The sequence below is a fragment of the Mixophyes fleayi genome, chromosome 1 (assembly GCF_038048845.1).
Source record: "Mixophyes fleayi isolate aMixFle1 chromosome 1, aMixFle1.hap1, whole genome shotgun sequence".
NCBI classification, from domain to species: Eukaryota; Metazoa; Chordata; class Amphibia; order Anura; family Limnodynastidae; genus Mixophyes; species Mixophyes fleayi.
The window spans coordinates 15442073-15454806 of record NC_134402.1 but is presented as its reverse complement, the minus strand read 5'-3'; the positions used below and the strand labels follow the sequence as shown (position 1 = coordinate 15454806).

Sequence of the window (12734 nt, the reverse complement as noted above, 5' to 3'; positions counted from 1 at the left end):
ATTTTATAGTTGCCTATTCCCCCGGAATGTCCAGGAGAGCAGGGCAACTTCCCGAATTCTGCGCACATTGTTGGTGAAGTGGATGGTGGGCGGGGTTAATTGCGTCATCCTAGCCCAGCCCCCTGCTACAATAGGGCAAAATTTGTATTGTATAGCAGGGTGTGTGGCCTAATTGCACAATTTGCATGGTCACGCCCCCAAGACATGGCCAATTTTGGAGATCTCCCGGAGAGGCGATCTCCAAAGTTGGCAAGTATGATTTATTTAGCACATTCTACAAAATGATAGCTAGAATCTGATTGGTTGCTATAGACAACATCTCCACTTTTCAGACCTGCATGAAAATCGCAGCTTGATAAATTTACTCCATAGTCTTTATAAATAAAGATTATTAACCCCTTCGTTGCTTAGGCATTTTTTCACATCTATGCTGAACCTATTTTGACACTTTTCTGCTTATCACATTCCAACTTCAGTATCAGCAATGTTTCTGTGCAGTGCACACAAGGAATGTTTTACATTTTCAAAAAATATCATTGCTTTCTTTTTTATCTACTTCTTTGGTACTCAATATAACCAAACTAAGAAATAGTGATATGTGTATATACAAGACGTGATCCAGCACTGGTCTTTACACAACAGTTTTTTCAGAAAAGAACCCATTTTTCATTTACTTACTAAACAAAAGTTGGGCACAAAGTTGAAATAAAGGGAGTGTCCGACCTTTCTGAATAGCTGCTGGTTGTCTGCCGACGAGAATGGTAGCCCAATCATATTGTACTGGGATGCCAGGAGTACAAACATGCACATAATAATTATATTTGCATAAATATGCACTTCTTTATATGCGGATCCGTTTTTTAGAAGAGGGGACTCCGCTCCTTCAGATGGGAATGCCTCTGTGTGTTTTGCAACTGGGATAGCAGAAATTTGGTTTCTAAAAAAGCAGTTTCCCATGTAAAAGAGAAAAAAAAAAGAAGATCAGCAGGAAAAATTAAACAGGAGCTCCCTCTTCAAAAATGAGGGTGCTCCCATCTCTTTTGGTGCAAGGGGAGGGGTTTGGAACTCTTTACAGACCCCTCTCTCCTATCAACCTTAATGTTGTTTATTGTCTGCTGATCAAAAATATAAATAATTAAACAGGGTCACCTTTGTTTGATAGTTTGGACTTTCCCATTCCAAGTGAAGGGTAGCCCCAAGTTTATTTATATAGGGAGATTTAGGTTCTAAAGGAACCTTCCCCTATCCCTGGTATTGTCACTTCTAGTTGCCTGGGGGGTGACGTGTGTGCAAGTTGTGACATCACATTGTGCCCATGCACACTAGGCAATGAGCCGGTCTGTCACTGCAACACCACAAACAACTCACGGATCATGGTGGGTCATGATTGGTTGGTTTTTTTGTCGTATATTAACTAGAATAGAGCTCAGAGATAACATATTTTAAAAAAGTGGTTAAATCTAGCATATATAAATAAACATAAAATATTTATATACATAAAAAATAAAAATGTCTCCAGCTTCAATCGTTGATCCTGTATAGGAGGTTACTGTGATGAAACCAGCCCAATGTGCCTAAAGGAAGTATAAATTGTGTATCTTGGAAACTTGCTCTTTATAAGCTCCACAGCAGAATCCACTCAGTAGGGCAGCATACATACAAGTATCCAGAAATACCGTTTCCCAACCTCTTGTGTATAGCCTCTGTTCCCATAAAATTAGGAACCTAATGCCCCATAATCAATAAGATAATTGCTCTCTCGCAGGGAGGAGGGGAGCACGGTTATCAGAAAATACCCTTTCTCACTTTCTTTAATGCAGCTTTTATCTCCATGAATTAGCAACAAATTGTCCCACAAGAGGTTAATAGGATGCCATTACTCACTTTCCAAATGAATCAATGTTGCAGCTGGACTCTGCAAGTTAACTTCCTCCTTGGTGTGGCTTTAGTTGAATCTGGAACAATAAATTAAATGCTGCTATACACTTCTCAAATGAATTTCTGTTATGATCTGGCTTAATAAGCATTTGCAGATTCTGTATGCAATTTCTGAGTAAGAAAATTGTAAAACCAACGCGTTTCACTGTGGTCCACAGCTTCATCAGAGATAAGATTCTTGGGTCCTGTCCCTTTACAGTTTTGGGTGTAAAGGTCAATTATTTTCTAATCCATTTGATACTAGAAAATCTTAGGACCACATTGGTCATTCAATTTACTTGCAAAAGAAGTCTATAAACTTTGAAACAAAGGTTATCCCTGTTAAAACAGGAGGCTCTCCTATCAAGGGTCCATACCGGCATTTAAGGAAGTCTAATATTTGCTTCCTGGTGGAATGAGGGGAAATGCTCCTTAATTAAAACATGTGCTGAACTGCTTTGTGGCCAAATTGATCCCACGCACCAAATTGACAAGTGGCACATTGTCCTGTATGTGTGTTCAGCAAATAACCATTCACACAGGGTGATTGTCATCTGCCAACTAGATTGTTTTAACATGCCCCAAAGCAATCTAATCTTTATTTTGGATTGTTTTCAGGCATGAATTGCTTTCATGGCCACGCGTTTTGCTATCAGGCCAATTGGCAGAGATCTTCGGCGATATCACTTTGTGAGTTAGAAGGATTTGATCTTATTCAGCAAACCTGACATTATAGATAGGAAAGTTGCTGGGGCTGTCAGAAGTGAAAGAGATAAGATGACACTTTAAGAATATGTTATTAACAAAACAAAACTCCAACTCAGAACACTTTGGTCCCGCTGCGCACTACAATTTGTGCCACAGTATTCACAAGTGGGTCTAAATATCCACCAAACCGCTTTGGATTATGGAGCGGAATGACAGGGAGGTTGCACAGGCTTAGGGGGGGATTCTGGGTGGTGTTATTATAATATACAGAATTGACCTATCAGATTACCTGGTTTTGCAGATCTGTGCAGAAACTAGATTTTTTTTGTTTTGTTTTGGAGCTTCAGATTATTGAAATGAGATGAAGAGGTATAAAGAGTGAATGTTTATGGCTATATGGGCAATGAGCTAAAAACCTTCCCACAAACATAAATGCTGCATATAATAAAGACTCCCAATATCCCCCCAACTCTACATGATTAATTTGAGTCATAAAAGAGGTGAACCCAAGCAGTATTTCAGGAGAGGACTGTTTAATGTAATGAAAAGGAGACATATTAAAGTGGTAGGAGGGTGGACTTTGACGTAACCTTTATAGTTTTGCAGAATGTGCCTCTTTAGCTTTTTCCTGCTCTCTGCGCACTTAGGCGCTCTTTAATTTTGCATTGGGGTCTCCCGATAGAGTAGAGTGTGCTTTCACCCTGATGTGCGTTGGATGGACCGTGCATCATGATTTTGGAGCTCCAGTGCAAAACCATTGCGTCTGCCACAGCGCATCCCATGTGCTTAGTAAATGAGGTGCAGTGTCTGTAAATTAGTGACAGATAACCAATGCATAGCACTGTTTTAATATACCTACTATATATGTGCCATTATATAAAGAATAGTTGCAGTGGTAATACAGCAATGTTTTGTATCATTAGTAAGCATTCTCTTGCTGGTGCCTTTGGTCCCATTGAAGCCAGTTTACTTTCTGTGGGAATGTGTATGTTTTACTTGGTATTCAAGTGGGCTTCCTCTGGTTTCTTCCCTCCACCCAAAGCCATATTGATAGGTTATTTGACTTTTGAGAAAAAAATTGTTCTTGGTGTGTATGATTGTCTGATTGCAGGGGTTGAGATATTTGAATGGTTCTCTGACTGTACAGCGCTGTAGACTATGGTCTGATTTAGAGTTGTACAAAAGCCCATTTGTGCTGCATTTGCGTGCAAGTTACACCTGTATTTTGAATTGAGCATATCACATACTTGCATCCACTTGGTTGGAGACGTAGATCAAGGTGTGAGTTCAGTGCCGTAAGCGAGTAGAGATGCAAGTCAACTACACTGCTAAGATATGACTGATTTTGACTTTTAGGAGGTTCTCTTTGCATGTCTGTCAGGATAAAGCATAAATCTGATAGGCTGAAATAGAATATTGAATGTCAGGACCCAAATAAAACTTTGCATGAATACCCGATGTTCAATTCAGATAAAGGTGTGACCAAGTGAGGCCAGGAACAGGTAATTTAGTTAGGTAAACCCTGTGTGAAGAGACCTGCTTAAGATATGCAGATCACAGACATCCATTGTATTTGATCATGTATTTCCCTAGCTAATTGACTTCCTTTCAATAGGTAGTGTAAACACAAACTAACCCCTGGGTGTAAATTAGAGAGCTTGCAGTTATTTACAAGGGATAATTCATAACTGCAGGGTAAATAGGTTGTATCAAATGAATCCATTGATAAGCTAGTGTAACAGTTAAAGACGCATAGTCTGATGTAATGGTGTTTGGAGGTTTTTACATCCCAGTGTGAGGAGATAAGCCGGCCACTGTTAGCAACTTCCAGGACATAGCACTGTTTGCTTGTGACACTTGAATAGACTTTTAGGTACCGCTCAGCAGGTGGTCTGGCTCAATGAGGCCAGGTACTAACATAGCCTATATGTAATACTGTATAGACAGAAAGAATTCCGTTTTAAAATATGCCACTTAACATCAATAAAAGCAGAGATCAACCACCTATTCCTCAATAGCATGATGAAGGGCAGCTCATATGTTAAATAGAAATTCTGCCCCACAGAGAAATGAAGAAAAGGAGTGGAAGCTCTGTGAATGCCCTGTACTTAGGCATGTTTGATATGAAAAGATGGACAAAGTCATAGGGGATTTGTTATTGATAAGATTGGATCGATGTAACGCTGTCCAGGACAAATATATCACATTGTAGAATTGGTTATAAATCAGGCAACAGGTAGATTTGGTTTGAAAAAGTGTCCCAGGACACAACCCCAATTAGCATTAACCCTGCCCCTGTGAATGCCGCCCCATTTGAGGTTGCTTAAAAATCTGTGTTCTGAGGGAACAAACTGTCAGACTTTTGGGGATCAATCTAATTGAAGGACTGTCCATCATTTCTGCCTGCCCCAGGCATACAGATTATTATATGTAAGTAATGCTCTGTAGGTTATCTCTTTTATTTTAAACTGTTTTGCTTGTTATGTCAAATTTATTATTTGTTTATTCATTATTTTACTTTATATCGGTATGCCCTGTACCTTTTGTATATTAAATCTAAAATTTAATAAGTTGCGTCCTTGATACTCTAAAGAATCCATAGCCTGTGTAGAAGAGAGATTGCTTGTCCAGGTTACCCTGTGCGTGATTGGTTGATACATTTGATTAACAAGCTGTGTGTGCTTGTATGTACATCTGTGTAACAGTCTGGAGGTGTGAAGAGTTAACCCTGTGTGTGCTGGAGTGGGTCTTGTTAGTTTGTGGATAACTAGAAGCCTGTGTGCCAGTGTGGGACAGTATATTGGGGTCCTATTGCCCGTACCCAATAGGTGGTGGCAGAACCTGAAGTGTCTGGGGCTGTGAGAGCGTTGTGTTGGGTGCGATTCCGTAGGTCTAGAACCTGTGTGATAGGTGAGAGAGACTGCGGGCTGAAATCGTGTGTGACCTCATACAGCAAACACCCCAAAGTCACGGCAGCTGGGAGCGGGATCGTGACAATGTCCAATAGGCCTGGTGTTAAGTTTCTGACTTAATGATGGTGCTGGACAATATTCTGTCTAGCCTAGGCTTAAAACTGCACATATTTTACATTATGGGCACCTCACAATACAGCCACAGAAGTGTACAGACAAATGTTTAGTAAAATTGCAGCAAAAGATGCATTTTTGCTTCTAAATCGGGCCCTATGTTGCTACTTGATAAATGTAAGATAATAAATATACAGTAATGCACTCGGGGGTCCTTTTTTCCATTGGTAGTTTTTAGTAATCATTTTGTAGTTTTATACAAATCTGTTTCTCCTTCAGTAAGACAACGATGTGGAAACTGATTGGCTGAGCAGAGAGCAGACTTAGGTGTGTTCCCTTATATCACTTAATGTATCACGGTTCCCTTCCATTGTGCATCGCTGTATAATGTGCTGTCTGTGAGTAGTCAGTTGTCTGTGAAAGGTGGTATATTCCAGCTTCAGACAGGATAATCAGCCTAGGATCTGGATGATGAAAGAATCTTCTATTGTAAATCACCAATTGTTGAATTGACCAGTCAGCAGCGATTCACCAAACACTGAGAGATGAGTAAAACATTGACAATGTCTTTATTGCAGATCACAATTTTTGTTTTTAAGAAGTATCTGCAAATCGCCTGCTACAAACCATTTCTCTGGGTCTCTGTACTTTGCTTTATATCACCTCTTTCAATGCTACTTTTTTTAATCTGTATATTATTATATTGTGATATGCACAGTGGTGCTATTAGAAATTCCCCACCGCACACTTCACACCAGCATAAAACATGCTCTTCACTACACCTCTGTAGCTTTATAAATGGAGACCTTGAATCAACAGAGACTGCAGAAAGTCCCCTTTATTGTCAGCACTAATAGTTTCAGTGTAAATTGTATTTGACAAGCTGACATCTGCACTGCTTCCTTCTGGGCATTCGTCCTGGTGATGTAAACATATATCAGCCTGGCTTCACTGACCTCCTTATAATAATACAGAAGCATGCAGTGTGCGCATTCATCATCATCATCACCATTTTTTTATATAGCGACACTAATTCCGCAGCGCTGTACAGAGAACTTACTCACATCAGTCCCTGCCCCATTGGAGCTTACAGTCTAAATTCCCTAACACACACACACACACATACAGACACAGAGACTAGGGTCAATTATGATAGCAGCCAATTAACCTACTAGTATGTTTTTGGAGTGTGGGAGGAAACCGGAGCACCCGGAGGAAACCCACGCAAACACGGGGAGAACATACAAACTCCACACAGATAATGCCATGGTTGGGATCAAACTCATGACCCCAGTGATGTGAGGCAGAAGCGCTAACCACTACTCCACCATGCTTCCAGCGCATTTGACCAGTCCTAATTCTTGCAGGGACATCTCGTTTTCCAATGGGCAAAAGGACAATGACCTACTAAATTGGAGACAAGGCCACTGCTTAATGGGTCATTGCAGATGGATCAGGCTGGTCAGTGTCCATAAGATAACTGAGTGTGAGTTTTACCAGTTGACAACTACAGACCCCATAGACCTCCTATTAGTTCCTCTGCAAATGACGCTTAAGTTACTCAATCATTTGTTACTGAGAGAAACAACGATTCACAAATGCACCAACAACAAGTTCCTCCAACACTTCTCTATAAGTCAGCAAATTCTGGTCACAGTGTAGACTGCGGTTCCTGGCTGGCTATGGTTAGTGTCACTGCAGACTCACTAAGAGTGTTATCTAAACTCTGCAGCTGTGGAGGAACGGGAAGAGTTGTTTATCTGATTTAAGCCTCCATTTCCTCATCCCTGTGAGAGTAGTGGACAAGAGTCTGTCATTGTCAGCAGTGTAGAGGAGAGAATAGATCATTACGCTGTCTATTTGATTAATAGGGAAATCCCAGTGCATTTCATAATGATACGAGCGATGGAACAAAAACTTCTATATAACAGAAACATGTGTGAGTGATTGTAAGAGGGGGGGGGGGGGGGTAGTTTTATTTGTCCCAGTTTGTCCTTGAGAAATATTGGAGTTATGGCAATTGATACAACAGTCACCGACTGGGATCCAGCACAAGCCATAGTGCATGGCTACCGTCTGTGTAGAATGAAGCTAGGTACAGCAGACTTGGGACCGCCATGGACGCAACTTCTGCACCCGCAGTAGATGCGCAGCTGGTTGCATGATGTGTTTTTATATTTCCCGCTTTGTCCCTATTTTGCTTAAATGTCTATTTTTCTCTGACTCCTAAGGTTTAATAGTTTGAGATTTCATCTAGTAAGTCTTTCACCATCCTATTTGGGCCTTCGTTTTCCATTGTTGCTTTGAAGTATTTTCTAAAATTAAATTTAAGTACTGTCTGTTATCAGAAGTGACAGAAGTCAATTGAGTAAATGCAACATTCTACACTTCTTCTATTTAGCATGAAGGAAAAGTTAGATAAATTATAACGGGCACAAATCTTCATTGATTGATTGCCAGGGTCTGCTCTTACTTTCAGTACCAGAAGGGGACAGCAACACTTTCCAGGGATCTCTGGACCTATTTAGCACCTAGCTGGGCTGATGTCTGCTCCTGCTTTGTCAATAAGCATAGTTTATGTTCCCAATTTGTCTGATCAGCAGGGACTAGTATTGTCTGTTGAGACTGTGTAGGTCGTTCCTCCCTGTTAAGTCTCTGAGTTCTCCTGTACCCTGAATGGATCCTGTCTGTTCCTGAGTCCTGGTTTGTCTTCTCTTCCCTGGATCCCACTTCAGCCTCATTGCTGTCTGCTTTTGGACATCAACTTAATTGGGGCTAATTATCACTAACTAATTATGACTAACTAATTATCACTAACTGCCATTGCACGTTCCTCATCAACTTACACTATTTCATTGTTCCTTTTTGTATAGTTTATGTTTTGTTGTTGTGTTGTGAGGTTGAAAAGAAAGACCCAGGTCCATTCAGTTCAACCATTCACACATTCTAATTGGGTTGTTCTATTAAACACAACATACAGTGAAAGAATTTAGTTAAGATTTAACCCACCACCCAAAATACAAACAAAAAGCAGCACACACACAAAAAAGAATGGACTTGTAGCTTCTTTTCTGACATAAATTTCCATGTACTAACGTACATTGACTCGCAGTGTTTGCAGAGTTTTTGGAGCATAGCGTTGTCATATGTAGTATTAGGTTATTATGCATAATTTAGCTCTGTTGGAAAATGTATGAGAGATCACCACCGCCGTCTCTGAGGTGTCAAAGGATTTTGGCGCATGGAAGAGTGGTGTAAGCATGCTGCATTATAGTGATTCATTTTATTGCCATGTGTGATCATCCTGACTCCGCCTGACACGTCCCCATTGGACAGCCGCACAAAGCCAATAAGAGGAGACAGTTTTGGAGGAGAGAGTGTAAATGGTTTAGTACATAGAACCCTATGTTTCTATGGTTCTTATTGGAACTTTGGTTTTCCCAGTCTCAGAGAGCAAATCTGTTCAGCTCTGCTCAGACTTGCGTTCCATCATAAGTGAGGATTATGAATACTGATAAGGACTGGCCATGGGTCATTTATTCATTCTTTACCTTTCAGTACAATTCAGTTACATTTTTCCTCCAGAGGTTTGCTGACATTTCCTAACATGAATTAGTTCAAGATGACCTTACACATTTTTATTTGGATGGCCATTTTGGTCAATTAGGATGGCCACAAATTGCAGCATGCATTAGTCTAAAATGACTTCAGATCACAATCTGGTGGACTGGCGGAAAACTTGCTAGTATATGCATTGTTCATCCGACTGCACCGGATTGGTGCTATAGGAATATAGATCTGAACTAAATCTGTCTCATTTGGTGTAAATCCCTCAGTGCTCAGGTGGGCCCAGCTCAGTAGCATTAATCAGAGGATGTAATAATGTAAGAGCTTCAGTTGTCACACACACAAATGTTATTAGTCAATACATTTAAACAATGTCTCCTTGTATTTTTGACCAGAAATGTATCATTTGTTCTGTCAGTACCATAAAATGCTTATCTATGTGGATTTATTTTGTTTTTACAGGTACCTTGGAATAACACGTCCACTGACATACCCTGCTCGGCAAAATGGTAAACTGATGGCTAAGATGGTATTTATTGTTTGGCTTCTCTCTGCCTCCATTACTCTCCCACCACTGTTTGGATGGGCTCAAAACGTCACCGTGGAGAGGATGTGTCTCATAAGTCAAGACTTTGGCTATACCGTCTACTCAACAGCAGTTGCCTTCTACATTCCAATGACCGTCATGCTCATAATGTATCAGAGAATCTTTGTAGCAGCTAAAATTAGTGCAGAGAAGCACAAATTTGTCAACATCCCAAGACTTATCGAACAAGAAGGAATATATTGCTTGGAGGAGAAAATAGTTCCTAAAAAGAGTTCCAAAAAGAGCAAAGCGGTGGAAGAGTTCGCAACGTTGTCTAAGCTCATACGCCAAGATAGGAAGAACATCTCCATCTTTAAACGAGAACAGAAAGCGGCAAGGACCCTTGGGATTATAGTTGGAGGCTTCACTTTTTGTTGGCTTCCCTTCTTCTTGTTGTCCACGGCCAGGCCCTTCATTTGCGGCATCATGTGCAGCTGCATGCCCCTCAGACTGGAGAGGACACTTCTGTGGTTGGGCTACACCAACTCGCTCATAAATCCATTGATCTATGCCTTCTTCAACAGGGATTTAAGAACTACGTTTTGGAATTTGTTGAGGTGTAAGTACACAAATATCAATAGGAGGCTGTCGGCTGCTAGCATGCATGAAGCGTTAAAGGTCACAGAAAGACACGAGGGCATCTTGTAATATTTTCATTTCTGGTTCCGTGCTATGGATTGTGGGTGCAATGTCATGATCTTCTAAAGAAGCCTCCGAGAGACATACTATTCAGTGCCTATTCCAAGAGACAACGCTTTATTGTGAATTGTGTTTGATTTTCCCAATATATTTATTGGAATCATTTACACTGAGTTGTAAATACCCGTGGGATTTCTCAAATGCAGTAACAAAAATTCGCTACACTACCTACTTTAATGGACTTTGCTTTGGAAAATGCAGACAAGATTTTACCAATTATATTGTAAGCAAATGAAACAAATATGTAACATGCAGTGACTATTTCTAAGTGTGAATTCTCCTCCTGCTCTTAATTGCAAAGCTGGTAACATGAGGGTAACGTTCACACAACTTCAGCGCTTCTATTAGACAATCTTCACCAAATTGTGATCATTTGTTATTATACGTTGGCATGTGTGAACACTTGTATTATGTGTCAACCATTAAAAAAACAAAAAAAACAAAACAGTATCTAATTGGAACAAAATGAGAAAATGTTAAAGCTTTGTACATTGGTACGGTTCTGTGGTCTTTAGGAGCACCCAGTAATGTAAATAGTGACCGTGTAATGTCATCGGTAGGACTAAAGTTAAGATTTTTATTTTTAATCAGAAGATTGCCCAATCACCAAAAAAACCAAAACAAAATATATAATGGTGACGGTGACCTATTTTATGTATTTCGCCTTAGGTAAGAAACATTTATTACATCTGGCCATCTGTCTGTCTGTATATATGAACTCAATAAAGAGGCTCTGCCCGCTCATGTAACATCACTCTGTTTGAGATGTGTCCTTTGATGAGCAATATAAATAAACCAATTAGGAGAAAACACCCATATATAAGATTATCATATTATAGTAATTTTTTTTTTTAAAAAAAGAATATTGTAAAAGACTATTTTGCAAAATATCTATTTAATGAAATGTATCTTACGCTTTGCAATATACTTTATCAGAAAACCTCCAAAGCTCCACCTCTTTAGTAGGTTGTTATAGATGAAGAATCAGAGCAATATCTAAATCTGCAGAGAAAGTAACCAACTACTAAAGATGACAAGTCTCACTACAAAACACAACATTTAAATAAATTAAATGATCAGTTTTATCTAATATTATATTTAAAAGTTTAGTATGGAAAATTATTTTAAAAGTGGTTGCATAGTAGCAATGTCTCTTATGTTTAGGAGTAGTTACTGATGCCAGCACCGTTCTGTTTGTTTTGTTAGTAGAACAGCAATGGAAAGCCAGATACCTGCAGAAGTACAGTGTGAAACATTTATTTTTCATTATGTTCAGAAAAGATTGAGGTGTTTCTTAAATCCGACGCGTTTTACAGCTTGAAGCTAAGTAGTATTGTCTCAGTCATGCAATGGGAAATAATGCAGTCATAATAAACCAAAATTATACAAATATGTTGATTCTTCAGTTTAGCACAAGCAGACCCTGGTGTATTATTTGGGGACAAGTAGAGGAGTTGCCCATAGCAACCAATAGGATTTTAGCTATCCTTTATCCAGTACATTCTATATAAATGATAGCTAGAATCTGAAGGGTTGCCGTGGGCAACATCTCCATTTTTCCTTTTTAGAAGGGTTCATATATCTTCTCAGCCTTCTGACACGAGGGACTGGTTATAGTGCATAACATAGCATTGTGGGAGATCCAACAGTCTTTATGTGGTAAGAATGAAAACATTTTTAGCTTTGGGTAGGGTTATCATTTGAATGCAATACAATTTTAAACGGTTTGTCTGAAGTTGAAACCTTTAGTAGGGATTGTCCTCTCTATTCATGGCTTGAACTATTGTACAAACCAGGTATAGAGGGGCGGAAAAAAATAATTAAAGTTCAAAAGGCTCCTCACGGTGCTGGAGTTGGCTGGGGGGGAAAGTATCAGTGTACTAATGCCTATGGACTTAACAATATAACGCAGCTGAAACATTGCTCTCTTTAGAATTCTATTATTTGTATGCAGATCCTTATCACTTCTGAGTGTTACCAGTCTGAATGGGAACTTGGATGGACTCGGAATTTCCCACAAGATCTCAGAATTCCATCACTATGACGCTCCCTCCTATACTCCGGGGAATCATAGCCATATAGACTAGGAAGTTGTAGTTCAGAGATCTGTCCACTTTCTACCATAAAAGGTTCAGAAGAGGGATGTACTCTGTGTTACTATACATTTAGAGGTTGTACCATTTAGATATGTACATAATTATACTTCAGGCTCACAGACGTATCTACCTGAA

The 12734-nt window shown here is 39.6% G+C and overlaps 1 protein-coding gene across 1 annotated transcript in view; it reads left to right on the top strand.

The window, feature by feature from the left end:
- Positions 1–11254, top strand: part of LOC142106057 (5-hydroxytryptamine receptor 7) — a 56379-nt gene extending 45125 nt beyond the window's left edge. Inside the window, exon 3 of the mRNA XM_075189530.1 lies at positions 9681–11254. Within this exon, the coding sequence (XP_075045631.1) occupies positions 9681–10452 (772 nt within the window). The 3' untranslated portion in view covers positions 10453–11254. The remainder of the gene's footprint in view (positions 1–9680) is intronic.
- Positions 11255–12734: the final 1480 nt, after the last annotated feature.